Source organism: Typha angustifolia, chromosome 7 (assembly GCF_048772165.1).
Source record: "Typha angustifolia cultivar Huaian chromosome 7, ASM4877216v1, whole genome shotgun sequence".
Taxonomy (NCBI): Eukaryota; Viridiplantae; Streptophyta; class Magnoliopsida; order Poales; family Typhaceae; genus Typha; species Typha angustifolia.
The window spans coordinates 15,190,722-15,210,421 of record NC_133245.1 but is presented as its reverse complement, the minus strand read 5'-3'; the positions used below and the strand labels follow the sequence as shown (position 1 = coordinate 15,210,421).

General features: G+C 37.0%; 3 protein-coding genes and 1 long non-coding RNA gene across 5 annotated transcripts; 1 reads left to right on the top strand and 3 right to left on the bottom strand.

Annotated features, from left to right (window-relative positions):
* Window positions 1–3: 3 nt before the first annotated feature.
* On the bottom strand, window positions 4–3,973 carry LOC140762048 (uncharacterized membrane protein At1g16860-like). 2 transcript variants are annotated; one of them, XR_012104691.1, is made up of 6 exons: window positions 3,572–3,973; window positions 2,981–3,136; window positions 1,776–1,984; window positions 1,472–1,685; window positions 551–701; window positions 4–314 (listed from the first exon to the last, which is right to left on the bottom strand). XR_012104691.1 is itself a non-coding variant. In XM_073099650.1 (5 exons), exons 1-4 carry the CDS (start codon window positions 3,905–3,907, stop codon window positions 1,487–1,489), a joined length of 900 nt encoding a protein of 299 aa, XP_072955751.1. In that variant the 5' UTR covers window positions 3,908–3,973; the 3' UTR covers window positions 321–701; window positions 1,472–1,486. The 2 variants fall into 2 exon arrangements, 1 of the variants encoding a protein (XP_072955751.1); XM_073099650.1 differs by lacking the exon at window positions 4–314 and having other exon boundaries at window positions 321–701.
* Window positions 3,974–5,916: 1,943 nt separating this feature from the next.
* LOC140764059 (homeobox-leucine zipper protein HOX24-like) lies at window positions 5,917–7,135 on the bottom strand. Its single transcript, XM_073102508.1, has 2 exons — window positions 6,585–7,135; window positions 5,917–6,463 (listed from the first exon to the last, which is right to left on the bottom strand). The coding sequence occupies exons 1-2, from the start codon at window positions 6,924–6,926 to the stop codon at window positions 6,200–6,202; spliced, it is 606 nt and encodes a 201-aa protein (XP_072958609.1). The 5' UTR covers window positions 6,927–7,135; the 3' UTR covers window positions 5,917–6,199.
* Window positions 7,136–9,867: 2,732 nt separating this feature from the next.
* LOC140763833 (uncharacterized) lies at window positions 9,868–12,220 on the bottom strand. The gene is made up of 2 exons (XR_012104897.1): window positions 10,078–12,220; window positions 9,868–9,966 (listed from the first exon to the last, which is right to left on the bottom strand). It is a non-coding gene; the product is annotated as an uncharacterized lncRNA (long non-coding RNA).
* A 2,437-nt stretch (window positions 12,221–14,657) lies between these two features.
* On the top strand, window positions 14,658–19,409 carry LOC140763159 (uncharacterized). Its single transcript, XM_073101226.1, has 10 exons — window positions 14,658–14,935; window positions 15,028–15,106; window positions 15,194–15,288; window positions 15,933–16,037; window positions 16,146–16,225; window positions 17,009–17,099; window positions 17,170–17,277; window positions 17,717–17,803; window positions 18,147–18,215; window positions 18,910–19,409. The coding sequence occupies exons 1-10, from the start codon at window positions 14,702–14,704 to the stop codon at window positions 19,039–19,041; spliced, it is 1,080 nt and encodes a 359-aa protein (XP_072957327.1). The 5' UTR covers window positions 14,658–14,701; the 3' UTR covers window positions 19,042–19,409.
* The last annotated feature ends 291 nt before the right edge of the window (window positions 19,410–19,700 follow it).

Below are 19,700 nucleotides of genomic sequence, written 5' to 3'. Positions count from 1 at the left end.
CACCTAAAACGCCCCCACTACGTATCACTACAGTATTACTCCAATCTTGATTCAAGGAAAATAGCATCAATAGTGTTTTAAAGAGCATAATTTTAACTGCGAAGTAAAAAATAGAAACAAACTTCCTGTCTTCCAATTGGCTTGGCAGCAGTGGATATCACATTCGTATAAGATAGAAAGAGTAGGCCGAATTAATTAAAAGTCTCACCTCATCATTTTGATTGTGCTTCAGCTAGCTCCTGCACCCAGTGAATCTGTATTCTATACTCTGTAGCTCTTTGTGCGTCTTATATCATAGTATTGCATGCAAAGACCTGGTGTCAAACGATATTCAGTTACTTTGTTGTCAACAATATATGCTTAATCATATCCAGAAAGAAGGACAAACAACAATCTGGAAGGATGTCTTTAAAGAGTACACAGATACTTCTCTACATGAATGTAGTTTCCCTTAACAAGCATATGCAAGTTACAAAATCAGTTAGCTGAAGAGGAAATCAGCAGGCCATGCAATACATAATTTGACCTCAAAAGGTGAGCTCTTTCTAACCATTTAGCTACAAAAGAACAAAAGCTATGCAAGTCAGTCTTTCTGCACAAAATATCCAATGTCACCACCCCTCCCTATCCCCATTCAGCAGTTAACCATATCAATTTGCTGATGCTGCAGGTACTTTTGCACGTCGTTTGACAATCAAAACCTGTAAATTAGATTCTGTTAGTGAGCCTGGATCCATAGAAAACACTGCAATGTAATTTTAGTGAAATCAACATTGTTGCAATAGAGGCCATTGGGGAATTCATTACAGGGATTCTATAACAAGCTATTCCATTAGCATGTTCTTTTTCTTTCCCCATATCTTAATCCTTTGTAATATCACTAAGAACTACAATATCATGGGGATTCTAGTCATTGTGATGAACGAAACAAAGAAGCTTATCTTCCCATACAACTGATATACTGCATGTATAAGTTCACAGAAAATGGTGTTACATGTATAATTAATTAATTAACACATTAACACTTTGATAAAAAAAAAAATAACAGCAAGAAAATGAAGTCTCTTGGTACTCCTCTAAAGTATTTATTTTATTGTAGACGAACATCAATTACAACTCTATGTCTTCCCATAAATTGTTGGAATCTGTTGGAACACAACAATGCTAAAAGGAACAAATTCAAGAAATCAAAAAAACCAAAAAAAAGAAGAAGAGAAAAAAAGAAAAAAGGAGGAATCTCATAGGCCAGAATGATGAACTATCTAAAAAAAAACTAAATGTTGATGCTCATATCACTTCTTCCACTATCAGAATGACAATTTTCTCATACTAAGAAAACTCTATAGGTTAACTACATTCACTACATTCGGAGGAGAAGCCCCCTGGCAAAATAGAATAAAAAAGGAACATAATGTTGAAGTTATTGATATCAAAAAAGTTGAACAAGTAAATTCATAGGATAAAAGCTCACCCCAATGTCAAGGACTCAGGAAACAGCAAGGTTGGGCATGAAAAGATTCTTGTCAGAGATCTTCAAAAGCAATCCATCAACATCAACAGGAAGGAGTAAATTCTGCAGTAAGCAACCCGTAGCAATAGGTTCGGGTAGTGGAACAATCATAATTGCACCACTCTTTCTACTCAACATTCCCATCACAGTCAAAGACCTTCCCTCCTTTATATACCTATCATATATTGCAAATGACAGCACTAGATATTTCAGGAATTCCTGAAACAATGGACATTATGAGCTCTTTAAAGAAAAACATGCATACCCTTCCTCAAGCCGCAGAAGTGAGTCAGCAGAAAGATGTCTTTCTTCCAGCCAATTCTTCAAAGTTGAAGACAGTTCTCTGTTTCTGAGCGTCGTGTTAACAAGTATATTTTCATCGACCAAGGGAATCACTTTGGAGTTGCTCCCAGCTTTCACCAGAGCTCTGGTACCTGATTTCGCATCTGTTATGTAAAAGTCTGCAGCGAGCCTCTGCCAAAGGCCAGAGAAAAAGAATAATAAGCAGAACAGCTTCTAGGAATATAATCCTAGTGAGAGATCATGAGAAGAGTAACAGTTCAAGGCACAAATTTGAAATAATCAACTGACAATCTATAGAAACTTTTACTTTTCAAAATTTTCTTATACCAAGAAACAAACAAATGACAATGGGCAGACGCTCACAAGATTTAACTTGGGAAGCACATCCATGAGCAAATCCATTAGCTTGAGCTATTTAAACTATAAGCGAAGCATTTTGTGCAGACATTAGAATCCAGAGGTCCGTGAAGTTTGGAATCTGAATAATCATACTGTAGATGGATACACCCAACATAATATTTGGAAGAAATAGAAGGTAAAACACCAAAACTTCTAGGAATTAAAAATAAAGAGGCAGCAAGGTTATACTTGCCACATGAATTGTAAGATATAAATCTAAAAGGAAAGCCTCCATCAAAATGCCTCTTCAGTAATAATAACTTCCTTCATGACACAGGAAGATTTAAATTAGTTCCATAAAGAAGATGAATCAACCATAAAGCAGCATGAATCAATGCGATTGACATCCAACGGATAACAGGATAAGAGTCCTTGTATTTAGAAAAATTCAACTCACAATCATGACTCTTGATTACATTCAAGATAGTACATGTGATATTTGCAACTATAAGTTTGCAAATCATGCCATTTTTCATCAAATGGTACATGTAATATGCCCTTTCTTCTGCAAAGTACTCCAGTTTAAATCAGAGGATAAAAATGGAGTCTATAAGTTTGAGGATGTTGTCAGAAACTTGCTGGTTAATAATTTCTCTGCTATCTACTATTTTCCTAAAGATCTGTTACAGTAAACTTAAGAAAGAATGAGTTCACTATTATTTGAAGAAAGATACACAAGACACAAATCATGAATGAAATTTAAGAATGAAATAAAAGGCAAGACAACTTCTGAGCTTACCCATAAAATAAGATCCCTTCCCTGCTTACCTCCAGATATGTTAAATTCCATCGGAAGCATCGGTTCTTGGCATTTGATAGGTATGATTTACATCCGCTATATGAATATAAACTTGTGGATGTGTAAACACATCTTTCAACCTTCTCATACGAAGAGACCAGAGAAACATCACAGCATGAAGCAAACTGTGCCGGGGAAGAATAAAAGAAAGATTGAACAACCGATATTAGTAACTTGCAAAAACTGCAGATAGCGGCAGAGACAATGTAACTTTATGACAATCTAGATAGAGAACTTGATGCATCTGAGGAAGCAAGGAGCAACATTAATCGGAGAAATAATTGAAATGTACTGGTTTTTGGAAGATTACAGTAACTCATTTCGCTTTGAATCATTCGCAGTGATCGAAATTCTAAAGAAGATCCGACGGAAGAGAGAACAAGGTAGAGATCAAACTGCAGCGATGTATTTGTCCGTATTGGTCATTGGAAACATTCAACTATAACAAACACGCATTTCCAAATTCGAGGGTACACGTAATAATTTTATATCCAAATTTCAAAGGACACATTAGGGCAAACACTGATGAAGAACGAACAACAGAAGTAGTAAACTAATACCCCGGTGATCTTGACGAGCTGGCCATCGGCGGCGGCGCGGAGGTCGGAGGCGGGGAATCGATCGAGGAAAACCCGAAGCGCGCGGTTCGATCTTTGCGACGCGGCGTTCCAGAGGAAGAAGGCGGCGACGAGGGCGGAGATGAGGAGGAGGGCAACGAGGAGGAGAGCGTTATGGACGACGGCGAGGATGAAGACGGAGACACCGATGCCGGCGAGGAGGAGGGGGAAGAGGACGCAAGGGACGGCCGTCGGGACAGGGCCGCAGCACCGGCGCCGATCTCCTTCTACGGCGGAGGAGGAGAGGTCGTTCACCTCTAGTTTCTCGTCTCGAGACATGGGGAGAGAGAGAAGAGAGAGGAAGGTTTGGCTTGGGGTTTAAGGCAACGAGGGGTTCCTCTCGCCTCGCGCACATAAGTGCTTCTTCTTCCCTTTTTGAGTCTTAAGTGAGTCGTGAGTCGTCGCATCGGTAGGCTCACGTGGAGCACGTGATTAACAACTGACGCGCTATTCGCGGACGTGTACGTATAGGATCTGGATTATTCATTGGCCCGTTCGGTTATAATTTATGTTTTCTAAAATTCGAATTAAGATATACTATTCAAAATTTATATAACTCTATATTAAATACTATTCAAATTATTTCACTCATAATCTCGATTATAATTTTACTTTTATATTTATTAAAATTAACTTAAAATATCTCTCCCCTTTCCCTTACCACTAATATATCTTACTTCACAAATCAACGTTTTTTTGCTCAATTTCTCACATATTTTCTCTTTTGTACTATTAAAGTACTTACAAAACATGAAGGAGTTTTAATTTAATTTATGTATCAAATCAAATATATTTTGAGTTAATTTCTACAATTCTTATTTATATTTTATCTCAATTTTATGTCACATTAAAAATAGAATTCTAGTTTATAGCCGAACATCAAATTATCCTACTCTCTTAAGAGTAAAGCGTTAGAATAACTCAGTGCGAGTTTATTGGGTCGGACCGGTCTGATTCGGGCCAAAAAGATCATGAGGTCCGGGTCAGGCTGGCCCGAATACAGGCCTGTAGTTCTAACTTCAGCTATTTGGAATTAGAAGAAAAATAATAGCTATTTGTACGAAAGAGTAGTGCTAACTTTTTAATTGTATATAAAAAGGTTATTTGTGAATAGGATATCCTTTGTAATTGGGTGATTTTATTATTTAATTATACTTAATTTTTTTGTTTGTAATAATATACTCTAGTGTGCATTGCATATATAAAATATATACGTTCAATTATATAAAATATATACACTATATAATTTAATTGCAAAAGCCCCTTCGTAGCTGCTTACACAGAAATTTTAGATGATGCATAGGGGTTAAGTATTCATAAATTCTTTCGTATATTTTAATGAAATTGTGCATAAAATAAATCATGTGATTAATTATTATATGTTTTCTAAATAAAAATTTTATTAACAAAATAATCAAAATGACCTTATCTATATCTAATCCCTTTCTTCAACTAAAGTACATAAATTGTATCATGATATTTGACAGTAAGAAATGATCAAAATATCCTTCTCTATGCTAAAATATTTGTGATATAATTGAAGTGACTAACGTCAACAACCATCGTTCCATAGCAATTTATAGTCATCTATCTTCTCTTATTCAACTCCGCACTATCTATCATGAGGGCATTTAAATCTTTTTTTATCTTAAAATTGTCTTACTGGCTATATTTATGCATAGTTTAGTAACTAAATATAAGTTCTTACATAAAATTTACTTAATGTATGCACTACAATTTATTCATATTTTATGAATAAATACTAAAAAAAATAAAGTAAAATTATAGGGATACGTAATTTGTATTTAAAAAATAGACTTAAAATTATATCTAACAAAACCTAATGCATTAACCAGAAGTAGGTCTTAGTCAATTAGGTAAATTTGGACAAACAGAGCCCTTGCACTAATAGTCGACAATTATGGCTCTGACTTGCAACACCCATAAAGTGGCCATTTAGATCTATGGAGTCCCAACTAATCATAATACCTCATATGACAGTAATAATAAGCTATAGAAGGTATGCAATAATTCTCTATAGGCTCACTAATGATTGATGAAGCAGGCGTTGTCGTTTCAGGAGTATTCTTTATAGATAATATGCATTTGAATTTATATAAGTTTTCTTGATAAGATTTGATTTGATTTTTATGTTTTTGTATATCGACGTGGCTTTATTTATGGCCAGTTAACAAACGCCAGGCTTCTATCAAAATCTCTTAAAATATTATCACAATCTCCAATTTGGATGTTATATCTTTAATTAATCAAGGAAAGAGAAGAGGAAATTAAAGAACAGCCCTTCACTTTCACTACGCTGACGTTGCTTCCCTTCAGCTAAGCAATACAATGGTATTAATTTGTATAGCTGAGAGAAATCAAAATTTTCGTCAGCCATTTTCAGACACGCCCTGCAACTTGGATATATGCATGCATCGCAGAACTTTGTTTAAAAGGATAAGAAAGACTTTATGCAACTCTCAATCATAAGCTATTCTACTTTGGCAATCCAGGTAGATCCTTGATGACTAGCCACATCTAACATTAGACTGACTACTAATAAATCTATTCTTAGGCAACTGGATTTAACTCCGTCAAAGGCCAATACTCCCACCACTCAGAAGTAGCAAGACACTGCTCCGGGGAGCTGCTGCAGTTGAGACCACACTGCTGCTCAATTGATGCCAAATATTCGCTCTCGGGATAAACCAACTCCGCATCTTCTTGGTTAACAAAGCTTTGCTGCGGCTTAATTTCGCCGTCGGGCAGTTGGTAGCCTTCTTTGCTGCTGTCATTGGAGTCCTGCTGCTTCAGCAAGTCATTGAGCTTCTGCAACTGCAAATTAAGGGTGATTGATATAGAAACTAGTTAAAAATCAAACACTTTAGCTGCAGTAGAAAGCAATCAAAATTGTATGTATATGTATATATATATATATATATATATGCCAAACCACCTGTTTGACAAGGAGCTGCTTCTCCTTTCTCAACGACTCGATGCTCGATTGCAGCGCGTCGTAGTCGGCTTGCAACGCGGAGTACTCCCTCTCGAGCTGCTTCGACTTCCACCTCGCCCGCTTGTTCTGGAACCAAATCGCAACTTGTCTTGGTTGCAAGCCGAGATCTCTCGCGAGATGGAGCTTTTGCTTCGGCTCAAGCTTCGCCTGTGACTCGAACATGGACTCCAGCGACTTGATCTGCTCCTCGCTGAACCTCCTCTTCTTGTCTCTCTTCATGCTGGACATGTAGCAGGAGTCCGACTCTAGTATTGCAAAGCAGTCCTCATGACTACTTCCCATGTCTCGAAAAATCTTGAATTGGCTAGCTCTCTCTCTCTCTCTCACTCTGCTTCTTTTTATACTAGGAGTTTGGTGTTGGAATTGCGGCTGGAGATCGGTTTTGGAGACTTCCGGATGCTAATGGCAGTGAGGAGGCCGGTGGATGCTCGTCTTAGGAGAATTGCAGGACTGGTTTTGTTCGATTAATTGGGTTTGATGGAGCACTGAGACCAATGGAAACATATACCGTGGAGAACTAATCTTCTATAAAATTCTCTATCAAGGACTCGGTTGCTTGAGAATTCCTCTCACCTCTTTCTCTCTCTCTCTCTCTCTATGAGGTGGCAAACAAGTTTGTCTCTTGTGCGTTAGTGTTAACTTGCTCCTCGTGGGCTCCCTTATAGCTAGGTAGGAGCCACTACATATTATCTTATTAATTTTTAATTATTCTTTTGTTTATATAATAGTTATCTTAGATAAACGTAGAGCTGCGATGTAGCGGAACATACGGTGGGGCCGGAGTGGCAGCGGAGCACGGGTTGGTGGCGCCGGTGACAACGACGGAGGCGACGAAATAAGCATTACTTTAGTACTAAAGGCGAGGGTGACGTGTATGAGGGAGGGGGGTTTCGGCCAGATCGATCGTACGGGATAAGCAAAGGTCGACACGTGTCCTGGAGAACAGTCTTTTACGCTGTTTGCCGTTCTGCGTCAGCAACGTCGCCGAGCCACGTGGCGGGAGGTGGGATCTTTGGCTGGCTACTTTTGCCGGAGCGTCGGCGTCGTAGTCGGCTCACCACCACTTTTGCATATCGCTTTGTAGATCCTCTTTCTTGTTCTCCTTTTTACGTGGCAAATTCTTAAACCTAGAGAGAGAAATTTGTGGGAAGAGAGAGAGAAATTTGTGGGAAGAGAAAGGAACACATCGAGGAGCTGTTAATATCCGAGGCGAGAAAATTAAGAAAGCCAACTCTTTCACTCTTTGGAATAATCCGCGTTTATCTATAACACATCGCTCGATATATTTTTAAACATTATCCTATTTTTTTATTATTTTTCGATTAACATTGTGTCATTGAGAATCTATTCTTGTTTTTCCTATAACTTTCACATAAAAATTAATCTAACCTAACTAGTTCTAATTAAAATTTTAACAAGTAATTTCTAAAATACATAGATTACATGTTGGGGTAGGGTGATCAAATTTATTAATTTAGTGGAGTGAGTTAGAGCGCACTATAGTTTAGAAATGATTTGACTAGTATGAAAATTTTACTAATCTAATAAATAGAATTATATAAACTATACAGTAGACTTAACATTAGTCGGTCAAAATAATAATAGAATATTATATAAAAATTATAGAAGAAAAGAAGCCGCAAGTTACAAAATTCTCAAAAACTCAGTATTAATCAGAGAAAAAGAAAGGGTATTATTAATATTTAAAAACTAATAAATTAATTAATTTAAAAATATATTAATTAAGACTCACAACGTGAGCACCCAGAAAGTCAATGAGTGCCCAAAGTTAACCAGCAAATCAGCGGCGCAATTAATTTCACAAACCATATGATAGATTTACATTTGGATAAATATATATTGAGGAAGAAAATGCATCATAAATACTATTAAGAATGTTGGCAAGCAACAAACGAGTCAATTTCGATCCCAAGTTGGCACGTTGGTTATCCGTCGTCAAACAAACAAAAAGAGCTTCAAGTCCAGCCTAAGCTTTGGCTTAGGCTTCTACAGTAAAGATGAATCTTTTATACCAAGATATTATTATAACTAAAAGACATCCATCAATCCCCGGGCCACAAAACTAACCCCCTGTTTTAGAGGGTCATGTGAAGGAACCACGTACGAAATAAACAGAGTATATATATATATAATCTATCTTAATTTCAACAGCTCCCATTAGGATATGAGCAATGAGATTGGATAATAACGAAGGGTCTTATCGACAATAGAGATAAGCCCTCCCCTTCACCCTCCCTCCCCCTTTTGGAATGGATAGCATGACATCTCACCACTCCAAGGCCAAGTTATTGTCGACGTAGTTATCCGGAGGATGGAATCTTCCCATGCCAATGGTGGGTTCCAATCCCTTTAAATCGCTCGTCAGCTCTCCACATCCAACAGTTCGTCGGCTCCATCCCTCTCCACTTCTCAAATCCCATCTGGAACTTGGAAGCTCAATCACATTTTGCCTTTTAAAGACCGTTTAAGGAGTGGTTATGAGTTAACGGCGATGTTATTGCTTGTTTTTTTCCAACCCATCCATCACTTACATGTATTTGTGTCCTTTATTTTGCTATGTAGTAATTAAAAATAATGGTTTCAAGTATAAAATCGACTTGTATGTGTCTATAGATTACTAATCATAATCCTCTTCGTGCTCTAATAAATTTTGGGTTGGGCCTAAATTTTCCAGTGGCTCGATTTAATTGTGGGCTCGGCCCATTTATAGTCATAAATTTAGGCCCAGATGGACTCAATCTTGGAGCCTTAATCTAACTGAGACCAATAAGATAAATCCCTAATACAATTATCTCAACTTATTTTTGTAAGTAAGAGAGAGTGCCCCCAATCAATTTATTACCTGTAAATAGTCTTCTTTTTCGCACTATAAATATGATTACCTAATTATAAGATAACTTGCGGAAGAATCTTAAACCCCAATAAAATCCCAGTATGCTATACATGCTCATATCACTACCTTCAACATAATTCTTTGTCTTGATTAATTTATGCACAGCTTATTCAACTTGTATAAATAGAGGATTTCCATAATGGAATGGTGTAAGAAATGGTGCACATTGTAGGTAGACAAGCTAATAGCTCGAGATTTTGAGTTAGATTGTACAAATGATCTCTCATTGGGCCAATTACGTAGCCATATGTTTGGGAGATATATCTGATATAAAAGTTTAAGCGGTTAAGAAGATTGATAACCTACATATTCTCGAGGAAAGCTAATAACTGCTGCACCAACTTGGTTACATCTTTTTAAATAATTTGGTGCTATTCTCAAGGAAGGCATCGTTCTTGAACTGTTAACCTACATGGAGAACATGAACAAGATGCTCTACTTAGATAACCAAAATGTGCTTAGAATCGTGTCTCTTGACCACAGTGAAAAGGAGGAGGTAAGAGATCCTTAGTGCCATACCAAAGTAGACATGATAGTGATCCAAGCCACAGGTACACATACCACTTGCTGCAGTACCAATCCTTCTCCTCTTCTTATTCTGACTTGGAGTTGCCATCAGGTGGGGAAAGTTATGGGCAGAAGACTCCCATTGCAAAGCATCAAAACACATGATAAAAAGTTCTATATTCCCAAGTCCCCAGAACCAGGATGGCATCATTCCCCAATAGGAGCAAAAGTTTTGTACACACACAACTATTAGCAATTAGATGATACAAATGGACTTAGTAAGTCTTGAGCAAAGAGTTTAAGACTTCATTCAAGTAAGCAAATGCATTCATTAGAAAAGTAGTCAGGAGATGAGGGAGCACGAGATTGGGGCGTCCGGCTGAGACAGGCATGATTCTCCCACGCAAAAGAAACCCTAAACATCTTATCAATAAAAGATATATATAATATACATTATTAGTTTTGTTGCATAATAGTTTAAATTTTATCTAATATAATATCGTAGCTACTTTTCTCCCAGGTCTTGAGTTCTCACCTCAGCAGGCAGCCTGCTTTTATTCCTTAACTCTTAGTTTTGATGTATGGTGACGGTCTACTGTTCTCTTCTCCCGAGCAGAGAGGTTCCACACGGGCGACTCCTGCTTAGATTAGCTACTCTACATTATTCTCCAGAATAGCTTTGATCTTTCTTTTCTACCTATCCCCTTTTTTTTCTGGTAAATATGAATGGAGTGACGAATACTACAAGATGAAGACGAGCAAGCAGCAAGAAGCAAATTTTGAGCTTTGTTTTTATGAAAAAAAAATATTGTTTTCCATATATGCTGGCAGTGAGTTTATATATATAGTCTGAGACTGTATAAATACTAGAACACAGTGAGCATATGTATACGAGAAAAAAAAAAAACAACCTCAAAGACAGTGAATATTGCTATCAAGGATTAATTTTCACCAATTTATTTACCCACCCTAGGAGATAAGATTTATGAGTAAGCGAAGGTAAGACATCATGTATTTTTTTCTGCTATACAAATTAAGAGATTCAAGGTAAGAGATCAAGAACACCCTACAAAGATTAGGTGGATCCTTGTAAATGATTGAATCACAACAATAGAAGTAAAGGAAAAGAAGAGAAGGACTAAGACTGTTATTCCACTGGTATGATATCATCACGATAGGTATGTCTGAGCTGCTACAAGATGAACTTTCGCTCATAGTATATGTAGATCTACTAAAACTTTATGCTCTCTGATAAAGATCTAGAAGAAAAGAAACTTTTTGGAGCATGGTGATTCCAACCTCTTGGAACAATTCCCCAGCTACTATAGATCAACTTCTATCACATGAGAAAGATTAAGCACGTCCCTCAGAAAAGGATAATGGACATGAGAAGAAAGAAGAGATCGTTCAATCAAAAGGTAATGATGATATAACTTTTCCCTTTCTCTTGTCAGAGAGGAAATCAGGAAAAAAAACTTAAATAGTAAACAGATTTGACTGACGAGAGGGAGAGAGAGAAGAGAGTCAAAACACTTCATCATTACACCAATCTGCTACCTCTCAGATCCACATTTATAATCAAATCCAACAACACAAAAAAAAAAACGGCAGGCAGTTGCTCTGACCGGCAAATCATGAGCAAATGATCACAAGCCCAACACGAGAAACCCCAAGAAAACAAACAAACAAAAGGATGGGCGAAAAAGTTGTTAACTCACCGCACGGCTGCTCATAAACTTGGGGCCAAGAACTTTGGAAGCTATGGTTGAGGGGAATGAAGCCTGGTCCGAGATCTTTTCGCCGAGAAGAGAAGGAGAGAAGAAACCAATCTCTAGCTCACGGCAGCCTCGAGCCAGACAACATTCCCCCCAATGGAAGAGCTTCCTTCTTCGATCTCTTTCCTCTTCTTTGGAGGTGATGGAGTAGGAGGAGGGTGATCAGGTTGGGGTATGTATAGAGAGATAGAGATGAGAAGAGGAATGGGAGTGGTCATGATAGGTGACATGATTACATTCTGGGGTCAGAGTTAGAGGTGTAAAATAAAAAAAATAAAAAAAAAACGAATTAAAAGAGGAGGTGAAAGATGAGAAGAAGAAATAATAATAATAATAATAATAATAATAATAAAAGAGGGTGAAGGTTATAAAGACAAAACAGTGCGGCAGGGTATGACACTACGCATCTGGGACTTCAGAAATAACCACGGACTTTTGTACTCTCTTTTTATGTCTCTCTCTCTTCTTTTGATGTGGCTCTTCAAGTCAATCTTGGGCCGTCCGCTAAGACATGGACGGCCGAGATGACAGAGTCGGTGGGGGCAACGTGGACACGGATGGGAGCAAGGGGAAGTGGTCGAGTAAAATGCGAGTCCCCGTAACGGAAAATTCCCGCACACCGGTCCCACCCCCGTTATTCCCGGGATCGGATCGCCTGCAGCCTAGGCCGCATGAATTCGGCGCACCTTCGAAATATTAGTCTTCTTGATAAATATAAACCCTAATTAATATGCCGGAAGATAAATGGATGCCGCCTTAAGAAACTATTTATTTCTACTAAAACATTATTTGTTTTTTCAGGTAGCCGTGTAGGAAAGGCAAGTGTTTTCCCTTCCAGCTGTCCTTTGATCTACTCGGAATCTTGCATAATATTTCGTAAATCTTTGCGACTGTCTGTTTCCCTTCTTGGTCGTTAGCGTATTTTTTCTCCATTAACTTCTTTTGTATAAAGAATCAAACAAAACTTTATACCGGCCTCGTTAACCGCGTACTTTTGACAGCAGCGCGAATATCAAAGCAAGCTGAGACCATCGGCCCCCTACATGTCAATATACTGCTCACCTGGCTACTGTTGTTCCAATGTAAGATAACTATATATATATATAATGGATATTAATGTTTACTATAGATAGGAAAATTTAAAAAAATAAAAGAGAGAAGCCAAGTTAATAAGCTTAGCTTGGGTTGGCTTAATCTCTTGTTGGTTACTATGCATATTAACTAGTGCTTTTTCGCTAATTAATCAATGAGGCCATTAAAGGGACCACAAAGGTACGTTTACTCGAAGGATGCCAAGTTGGCATCAGAGATAACAGGTGCAAGTGTCCACGAAGAATAATGGTGGTCATCAAAAGTCGTGCATAGTCTGGGGAAAAAAAAAGTATTATGTAAGCTTACAGTATAAAAGTTGTTAGACTTTTTAATCTGCAAACTTAATTAATTAATTAATTAATTAATCAAACTCCTTCACAAATATCTCCGCATGCATAGAATATTAAATTAATCTCGCAACCTTCTTAACCACTCTCGCAAACAACCAATGCGTAAACGTCAACGCTCCAAATTAAAATTAATATATATATATATATATATATATGTTTATATAAGTTGGCAACTTTTGCACCTCCCATGATCACATGCCGATAGGAATTAATTCGGTCCCCCACCTCCCTTTGTATAAAAATAACGTCGACTGCTGGCTTAAGATAAAGCTGTGGAGTTGTTGGAGAAAAGGGGTAAGGGAGGCGAGGAATTGAAGCACTTTAATTAATGGCCTTTGGAATGGAGTTGTACGTGGTAGCAGTTGCAATTAATGAACATGTTACCATAGTCTATAGACGCATACATACATATATATATATATGATTATCTATATGTATATGTATATGTATTCGTGCATGGTGTTTTGAGTTTGAAATGAGAATTTGAAGGGGAGAAAAGGGATTGCCTGCGGCGCTGGATGCAGGAAGTTCCTGCATTCGGACGCCTGGCAGTGTATTATTTGGGCTGGGCCCAGGTCGATCTTTTTAGTTACCATATTTGAGGCCTATAAGCCAGTTGAGACCGAGAAGGCCTGGGCTTTCGGTACACCCATAGTTAAATTTCGAATAATTTAGACATTAAAAATATATATATATATATATATATATATATATAGTAATATTTTTACATATTTAATAAATAAAACTTATTCGTGTTGACTTCAATCCGACCTGAAAAAATGGTACTAAAATAAATGAGTGACAAAACATTTAAAATATAACGCAAGAAAAGAAAGTGGTGCCTTGTTATATTAATAGTGTAATTTGATATCTAAATATCACTTTCCGTTTAATAATCTAAAAAAATAATAAATAAAATGGTGAGATTCATAAGTTGCTCGCTGTTATAATTTTATATGACCCGTTTATAAAGACACTCAGAGGGAGCCTTTATTTCCCACCAACCAAAATTTATAGCAGCAGTTAAAAGGAAATACTTCACCACTATTCAAACATTAATTATCCCACTACCCGTACATATATTTTCCATTATAATGTTAGTAATATATGTGGGGGTCCGCTTAATTTGCATATCTTGTAATTAATCCCTGAGATTTAATCTTACATATTAAGGTTATTATTATTTTTTGTAGCTTGTAATCATATTAAATTTATTATTATTAAATGTTCTAAATCACAATAGACAAACAATTTTATGAACATTATAGGACTAATTAGTTAATGTTGAAACCTACGGGGACTAATTTGGTAGTATTTTCCCCTACTAATATTGTTGTTGTCTTCCACGAGACATCGTTTATATTAAGAGCTCACTCTTCTCGCTCGCTCGCTCTCCTTCGCCTTCGTGTAGGCATATCCATGGTGGACGACTCCGAAGCCAACGGCCGGGAGGACTACTTCGTCCTCGAGGAGGAATCGGGGCGGCTCGCGGAGCTCGCGCGTGAGCTGCGCGACGCCGCCGCGGAGCTCGTCTCGAGGACCTCGAGCGAGGAGCAGGGCCTCCGCCGGAGAGCGGTCGCCCTCGAAGCCGGCATGCGGAAGCTCCAGTACGCCGTCAATGGCCGCGCGATCGATCGCAAGGACGCCGAGAAGGTTCGAATCCCTAGACGCGATGCGATCACATCTCTTCCTCCCTTTTGCTTTCTTCGCGATTTCTTGGAATCTAGAAGCTGTTCTGGTTTCAGATAGAGGAGGAGCTGTGCAGGGCGAGATGCATTCTTAACGATGGAGATGTCGCCTCGCTTATGCCTGGCAAAGCTCACGGTTGATTTTCTTGTTCTACCTCTGTTTGATTCGTGGTTTCGTGATCAGAATTTAGTTGTGAATTCTTATGTAGTTGTTTGTGTTCAGGTAGGTTTTTGAAGATGTTTCTTGGGCCCATAAATGTCCGGGCGACGAGGAATGACGTGCAGCTGAAGGTGAAAGATGAGTACAACAAATACAGGGTAAAAATCTCGCATCTCTCCATCATCTTGATATCGAATTAATTATCTAACATATGAGATATTTCACGAAGCTTGAATAGGAAATCTAAGATTAATCTATTATGTTTGGTTCGGCTAACCTATAGTGGGTCTGATCGTGATGTTAGTTTGGCCACTTCTTTAAGTTACTTACGTGAGATAAATTATCATATTTCCTGATCAATGTTTTCGCCCTTCAGAGAGGAACTCGTATGTTTTTGCAAATGAAAAATGCATGGGAAAGCTATTTGGATTTTTTCTTATCCTTCAAGGTTAACACCAAATAGATTTATCTCGTTGATTCAAAAGGAAACTACTTTACAATAAATCTACTTAGACTTCTAGTGGAAATTAGAATGACAGAAAGTTGTCTTCTCTTGCAGGCCACCAAGAATAGTTTGCAACTTTAGCTTTCTAGTTAATTCAACTACTAAAAGTTACTTGCCAAAACATCCAAGTAACAGGTTTATATTTATTTATCTTCTGTGTATACTTTGCACAACATCAGAGCTGGTAAGCACATGACCTTAACTGTCAATTATATTATCTGGGATAATTATATCTGAAATGTGATTTTTGGAAGAGGAATTCATAACTAATTAGTAGTCTAATTTTATTCTGGGCAGGATAGAACAGCTTTTTTGTTCCTCCTTTTCCCATCCATCTTACTTATTCTCAGATCAAGGAGGTGGGATGGGTGCTTTCCAGCATTGCCGGTCCAACTGTACCAAGTATGGAAGTTCTACAGCTTAAATTCAGTTTCAAATGTTTTGCTATCACTAATACGTGACATAATATACAGAGTTTGAAGTTAACATCTAGGTCGGTCAAATTTTCAGGCTTGGCTCTTGTTTCTCTATACAAGTTTAGCGCTGCGAGAGAATGTATTGAGAGTAAATGGAAGTGATATTCGCCCATGGTAAGGGAAGGCTGATTTGTAGAAATAATTTTGGTTTACCATCATGGTGCTTATTATCCAATAAACTCATGTACCCTTTCTTATGCTTTTCTAACAGATACCAAATCAAGTTTGCCTCTTTCACTCTTTCATCTTCTTTAGGAAGCATTTTTTGTTTCCTATTTGAATGTTCTTTTCCTTTGCGTGATTTGCATATACATTTCATGCACTTTGTCTGAGATGAAGTACAAAAGAAAACTAGTTTATTTTCCTCAATTTCTCTATATGTCAAATGTGTTATAAGTTATAACAGACTTGAAGAAGCAGAATTTTCACTTGAATGTACATTTAATCTTTTTTCTTTCTTTTCTTTCTACTTATTCCATTGTAGAAAGAACACATCCTTCTCATCTTGTTTCAGATTGTTTTTGTGGTGGATCATCAATGAACCAAGAATCAAGCAACACTTTGGTTATTATACTATTGAGACACGGACTTATATAATATATGATACGTCAAAATGTATAAATATTTGGAAATCAAGATTATATTTGAAAGTTGTCTCCATTCCTGTAAACAATAGGCATCAATTACTAAGCCTTCTCTGTGCACTTGGCCCTCTTTTCCAGTTGAATCCCTACATTATGTAATTTTTTATGTTTACATGGAGTCTGCACTACTAGAGTTCTTGATTGAGGCCTTCATTGTGGTTGGTTAGTTTCTATCTTTAATCACAACTTGAGTTGTAGTGGTAATTTTCGTGTTGTACTTGTTCATTTATTTGTTATTCTTTTGGTTCTGCAGGTGGATGTATCATCATTACTGTGCAATGCTGATGGCCATTGTCAGTCTTACTTGGGAGATAAAAGGGCAACCCGATTGCACATACAAACAGGTACTTGCTTTTGCTTCTCCTTTCACAACGGTCATAACATATCAAGTATGACATGTAAAACCTTGTGCAGAGAGGGGTGCAGCTGTTTCTGGCATGGGCTATGATGCAAGGTGTGGCTATGCTTCTACAGAACAGATATCAACGACAAAGGCTTTATACTCGAATTGCTTTGGGAAAAGTATGCATCATATTCCACTTGCTACCTTAACGTTTGCTGTGTAATAAGTTTAATATCTACTTGACATGACAATAAAAGGAAGAAAAGAAAGACTAACACATGTAAGCCACTATTATTTTTCATCCTTTGGGAATGATGATGTGACTCCTGAAGGTTTTAATGGTTGTGGGGTGTATTCATGGATCACAACTTATCTTCATGATCAAACATTGTACTTTTGCCGCTGTGGACCACATATTTTATTTTATAAGTGTAATTGGGTACTATGAAAATTTTCTCTCTTTCACTGTGCACCTGCCTAGTTTATGTAGCTTTAGTTCATTGATCAGTGATCGTTGATGGGTCTCTTGAAGTATTACCTTACAGTAGCTTTGTTGCACCTAATCTAATTTCTACTTCAGCGAGTATGTACTTTATTTTGTGCTTCCTGCTTTTGCAGGCAAAGAGAATGGATGTTGTGTGGGGAGAAACAGCTGGTGTAGAAGGTCAATTGTGGATGTTATACCCGATCCTTTTCATATTACAGGTATGTTTTCATATTGATCATGTTATAATAAACAAAATCTGGCATGCAGCGCTATTTTCGTTATGAAATGTAAAACCCTTTCTGTCCAAATCAAGCTTGAGTAATAACTAATAAGGCATCTCTGCAACTTCATTTTCTCAAGAAATTTTAGCTTGTGATCAGCAAGAAAAGCTTCCCTGTAGAATAATTTTGATGAAGGAGCAATATTACTGTTACTTCTTCTAAGATTGTGGCAGATGGAGCACAATAAACCATTGAAATTTGGAAATATTATATCACTACAGGAGATTAAGATATTTTCTTCCTAATCATGTTTTTCATATGATGATGACTTGATTTCCAGGGCTTTGAAGCTTATCTTGGGAGTTTACTACTTCGCACTGCATTGGATGGTGTTGTTTCTGAGTGGCAGGCAAGTGATTCTTGTGATCCAAGATAAAACTTTACCCTAATATTATGTGGTTGACGGCATGAGCAATAATTAAAAATTAAAAGGTATATAAGATAATTTACATACATGATTTGAATATAGAGGGTGCAAATTAGAAACAGATGAAAAGATCAGTGTTAAAAGAAAATTCCCCTCTAATCTACCTATTTGTAAAAGAATATTTTGTAAAAGTTAAGCCTTATATTGATCACATATTTGTAAAAGAAAAGAAAAAAAAAAACCTTATACGTTTTAAGTTTACCAAATAAATCTGACGGTAGGATGTTCTTTTGTGAATATTTTGTAAAATGTACGTCTTGAATTGTAAATAATAAAAAAATTTAGGATGTAAACTAAAAAACATGAAACAATTGGGGATGTTAATGAATTTTTTGTTTGCTGACTTGCAGAAGGAGTGAGAACTTCTACTGATTTATTATTATATTTGATCTTTTATAAAAAGAGACTATATAAGAGAGAAATCAAATAATACTAATTTACCCATACAAATTAAAAGAGTGATTTTTACTTTTGACTAATTTTATGTAGTATTATTTAATCTGAACTGTTGGATTAGGAGAGAGAAATTTATGATTATTATTGCATTATGTCTGACGGCATACCATGACATTTGAATAGATGATCTAGAATCTTACAATTTCTTCCAATGCTGCAGGTGATAGTTTGCGGTATGCTGCTGGTAGTGATGGCGGTGGGCAACTTTGCAAACACAGTGCAGACGCTGATGGCAAAATCAAAAGTTAAAGCAGAAATGAAGCGAAATAGGACCAAACAAAGCACAGATTAGTGAGTCATACTTCAAGACCTGGGAGTTTTGATAATATATTGTAGCCTACTCTATCCGCATTACTAATTAAAGGACTTCCTGATCTCCCAAATGAATCGCCAACAAGATGGGAGAAGTGAATGAATCCTTCATCTAGTACTTTGGACAGCTTGAGGTCCTTAAAGTGTTATCAGTCCTTTGTCCGGACAAGGTTTTGATCCGAATTTTTAACCCTATTAAGTCTTCGCATATTTCTTTTCTTTTATGTCTAGTTTACTTCGAAATTTAAGTATTAACTTAGGTGAGTTTTGTCACATTCTTTTCTTAGTACGTAAAGTGCTTATTGTGTTTGCGACTTACATATAAATTACTTTCCTCATTATGCCTAATTCACTTGTTTACGTAAGTCACTTTTCAGTTCATGACTTACATAAGTAGTCTTTCCAACAGTTTTTCTCTCGTTGAAGTCAAACTTTGCTTAGCAGTCCATATAGAAGATTAATTTTCGCATAAGTTGTTTTTTAGTTCAACAACTTATGTCTAATTTAGCAATCTTTGTTGAGCTAAATCTGACTTGACACAATTTACTTAAATTTATTTTCAAGTTTTGAAAGGAACTACGACGCTTAACAAAAGCTGGGTCAAAAAATCGTCAATGCCCAACAAAGCTTTGAGCAAGT